Source organism: Branchiostoma belcheri, unplaced genomic scaffold (assembly GCF_001625305.1).
Source record: "Branchiostoma belcheri isolate BF01 breed outbred unplaced genomic scaffold, Haploidv18h27 scaffold138, whole genome shotgun sequence".
NCBI classification, from domain to species: domain Eukaryota; kingdom Metazoa; phylum Chordata; class Leptocardii; order Amphioxiformes; family Branchiostomatidae; genus Branchiostoma; species Branchiostoma belcheri.
Genome location: NW_017802802.1, coordinates 532,225 through 536,141, shown reverse-complemented (window position 1 = coordinate 536,141; position 3,917 = coordinate 532,225). Strand labels below are relative to the sequence as shown.

The 3,917-nt window shown below is 40.5% G+C and overlaps 1 protein-coding gene across 4 annotated transcripts in view; it reads left to right on the top strand.

Annotated features, from left to right (window-relative positions):
* LOC109464389 (AP-3 complex subunit beta-2-like) overlaps positions 1-3,917 on the top strand; it is a 47,794-nt gene that overhangs the window by 9,480 nt on the left and 34,397 nt on the right. For all 4 annotated transcript variants that reach the window (XM_019761340.1, XM_019761338.1, XM_019761339.1 and 1 more), the window contains exon 3: positions 2,777-2,851. In XM_019761340.1, the coding sequence (XP_019616899.1) occupies positions 2,777-2,851 (75 nt within the window). The remainder of the gene's footprint in view (positions 1-2,776; positions 2,852-3,917) is intronic.

Genomic DNA, 3,917 nt, shown 5'->3' with positions numbered 1-3,917 from the left:
CAAAATTTATCTCTGATTTTTTCTTGGAAACCCTCTCAAAAATGCACGAAATGCCATTTTAGAAGGTTAATTTTTCAAAATTTTCTGGGGGAGCATGCCCCCGGACCCCCCTAGGAACCTCGCGCCTTCGGCGCTCGCCTCGCGCCTACGTCGCTCGAGGTCCCCTCAAGCAGTGGGAAGAACCCCCCCCATTCAAAATCCTGGCTACGGGCATGATTTGTAATGTTTCAGAAAGGGGGGGAGGGCCAAGGAAAGTTTTCTTATAGCGGGGGGAGGGCCAGGGAAAAAAAATAAATACGGGGGGGAGGGCCAGGGAAAACCTTTTCTGCCCGATTTCCTACGCACCGGCCCTCCCCCCCCGATAAATAACGTACGGTCCCTAAGTCCGGACCTAAACCCATGACATATACAAAATTGCATGTTGGCAACCTTGCAATGTTGTCTGGGTGAAACTTTGGCCACATAACATGGAGGCCGGTACTTGACGATGCCCGATGGCAATGTTTTCTTCATTTTGCAGCAAAGATTTTGCAATTTACGGAGGGTTTTAGGTGGTTTGGAAAGAAAAGGGGTATGTGAAATGGTCTTTTATGGTAATAAGTCCGGACTCGGTTCTTAACTTTTAGGTTTTTTTGGACTTGAACCTAAACATTCTTACAAGTCCGGATCCAAGTCCAGTGAACCGGTATGCAGCACTAATACTAGGTATGGGGTCGTGGAACTCTAGCGTCATCTGATGTCACAATTCACATTGATCTGATATGGTATTCGAATAGTTCCTAGGTTGCAGCTATTCTAAATGTCATTCAACCATGTAGGTGCACATGTACAGGTCCAAAATACCAGAACATCAATGTATCGGTACTGTACCTGAATAGACTTACACTCAAGTATATAGATCTCTTACTTATTTTGTCTGTGTGCAAAAACATATAATTACCTCCGGGGAAGGAGATATCCTTCCGCGAGGAGGTTTTACTATTGTTCGAAACATTTCTGTCAGCAGCTGTTTCTCGCGATCGGCTGGACGGATTGGTCTGTTGTTCGGTATACGTATTGCTATTGGGCTGCAGATGATGCAGAACGTTTTTGTTTAATTGCATATGTGTTTATGGGCGTCGAAATAAAAGGTTTTTAAGTGCTCCGGACACACCCGTTATGCTGAAAATGGAATTTACCATGTTGTTAAGGAATGGGGAGGTTGCAGTTTTGGGTCTTAGCATTCAAAAGGGGTCAAACAGAGGGGTGTCTGGTTCTGATAAAAATTTTGGGTGACAGCAATGACGGCGCGGGATGACGGCGGGGGTAATGGCGCGGGTGACGGTGCAGGCTGTCAGACTGAGACACGTTAATCAACAGTCCATACCGAACCAACCGTCAGTAGCCATCAAACCGGCATACAAACATATTACGCACATAACTTTCATACTACACACAAACAAATAACCTAAACCAATAGAAAAAAAAACCCGGAGGTTTGAAATCTACGATTTCCCTTGTTCCTACTACAATGATTGAAATTTAGTAAGTTTGAAAAAGATTAAAAGAAATTGCATTGACTATAGTATGAAAGAAGCAGCATCTTTGGTTTTCAGATTCTTTGGAAAGCGTGCATTCTCTGCTTCAGAAGTCATTTACATTTGATCTGCTAACTGTTTATTCATGGTTCTTTCATCATTGAAAACCACTGGATACTTTTTTCCTTAGAACCGGTACCTGTCCTGATGTTACAGGTACAATAGCGCCTACCTAGCACCTACGTGGAACAGGCTAGCTACTGATTAAATCCTGTATTCAACTCACCAGGATGTACAGTTTTAGTTACTTAGGAATTAAGCTTTTGATTCATGGTACTTTGCATGTAAGATGCATGCATAGATCATAGTCCAGGGCTCAAAATACTTCTTTTGTATACCAGTAGCACTGGTACAGTAATATACTAGACAAGTTTTACTTGCTCCACTCAGAATTTAGGAACCATGGATCAGACTAAAAACTGTTCGGAAACCATAGGCATTATTTCTTTTACACTTCATAGGTGGTGACAGTCAATACAAATGAAATATGAAAATCTACCTACATCTGTACAAACATGGTAGACATCAGAAATACCTGCAAACCCCCACTTTTACCTGTACTATTACTAACCTGGATATGAAGGTGGTATTTCGAGCCCTGCAATACAATACTAGTACCATATTCAACTTAATGTAAGCTTATTACTAAGTCTTCCATGAAAAATAGAGGTATTGTTTTTGGTGTGTTTGTATGTGTGTGTGTGTGTGTGTGTGTGTGTGTCTGTCTGTCTGTCTGTGTGTGCTTCCGGAACTTTGTGGTCAGCATAACTTGAGAAGGCCTTTATGGATTGTGATGATATTGGGTATGTTAATTTGCATAATTAATGTGAAAATTCTGGGATTCCTTATTGGTGAATGATGGGAATTTTAGACCTTGTGACATGTGTAAAAGGTTAACATATATTATGTTAATGTTGAGGTCAGTTGCGTAATTAATGAAGACATGTTTAAATGAAATATTGTTAAAGGGGATAGGAATTTCACATGCAAAATATTGTAATATGAGTTTAGAAAACCATAAAGTAAACTAGATTATTGTAATTACGACCTTATTTCCATAGTCAATGAGATAAATAAAAAACATTTACAAAAACTCTACATATTTCATGGAGGTATGAGATCTCTGAATTCTTGTTTCTTTTGCAATTGGGCAAAGGTTATCCCTGTCAAAGTAGTAAAACTGTATCTCTGTGTTGCAGATGGTGGCAAAAGGCAAGGATGCATCAGACCTGTTTGCAGCTGTGGTAAAGAATGTGGTGTCCAAGAATATTGAGGTAAGATTATTAAGAATATTCTTTTTATTTGATGTCTTAACTGCACTGTTTAGAAAAATTGTCATCAATGTAGATCATACATAAAACTAAAAGTAAGTCTGTGTGTGAAATAGACCAGGAAGGAGTTTTTTATGAAAGTAACAAACACCAAAGTATGTTTGGAAGGTTGTACATTACAGTATCGGGGTAGAGACCCTGATCTGGCAGGGATCCTGATCAGAGTCTTTGTCCACAGAGATCAGGTTGCTGTTATTGTATTAGGGTGTTTTCCCATTTACAAATACTAAATTTCAAGTCAATCCATTCCATTGTACCATCAATACACCATAAAGTTCAAAACAGAAGGACAAATTTGATGCATTCATCTCTTCTGACATACTGGCAAGATTTAATGGGCTGTTCTGCTAGAAGAATGGTTTCTGACACATCTGATGTATGTTCCTGTGACTACCACTGTCAGGATAATTTCATGCTTTGAGGAGCTGATATGATTAAAGGAAGGTCTGACACTGCTGAAGGGCAGCCTACAGATTGAAGCTGAGGAAAACAAAATGCTGTGTTTTCCTGACCGACCCTAATCTTCTTTTCTGGCCTGCTGCAAGGTTATAATTTTTTTAATTTGACATATGACCCTCTGAATCATTATTTCACGCATTTTAAATTTTTATTGTGTAAATCGGGTGAACACGTTTTCCTACAATGGCTGTGCAGATTTGTAGGAAAAAGTATTTCAAGCCCTGACATGTATTTCCCTCACACGTTCACACTCTTGTCTGAAGAAAATTGCCTTGCTGAATCGCTGACAGAAACATATCATTGAACCAAGTCTGTCGCATTTGCGCTTCAACAAAAGCTGCCCGTGCTTTCAATCTCCCAGACCTGGCAGCCAGTAATAGCAGGCTAGACGGCATTAAAAGGCCAGCCCCAAAGTGTTGGGCGCGCGCACAGTTTGATTGAATTGCTCCGTTACCGAACCGTGCGTGCACAAATCGATGAGACAAATGGCTTTCCGTTGCAGCAATTCCCAGCTCCGTGGACGGGATTATATGAGTGGTAACTAGATAAC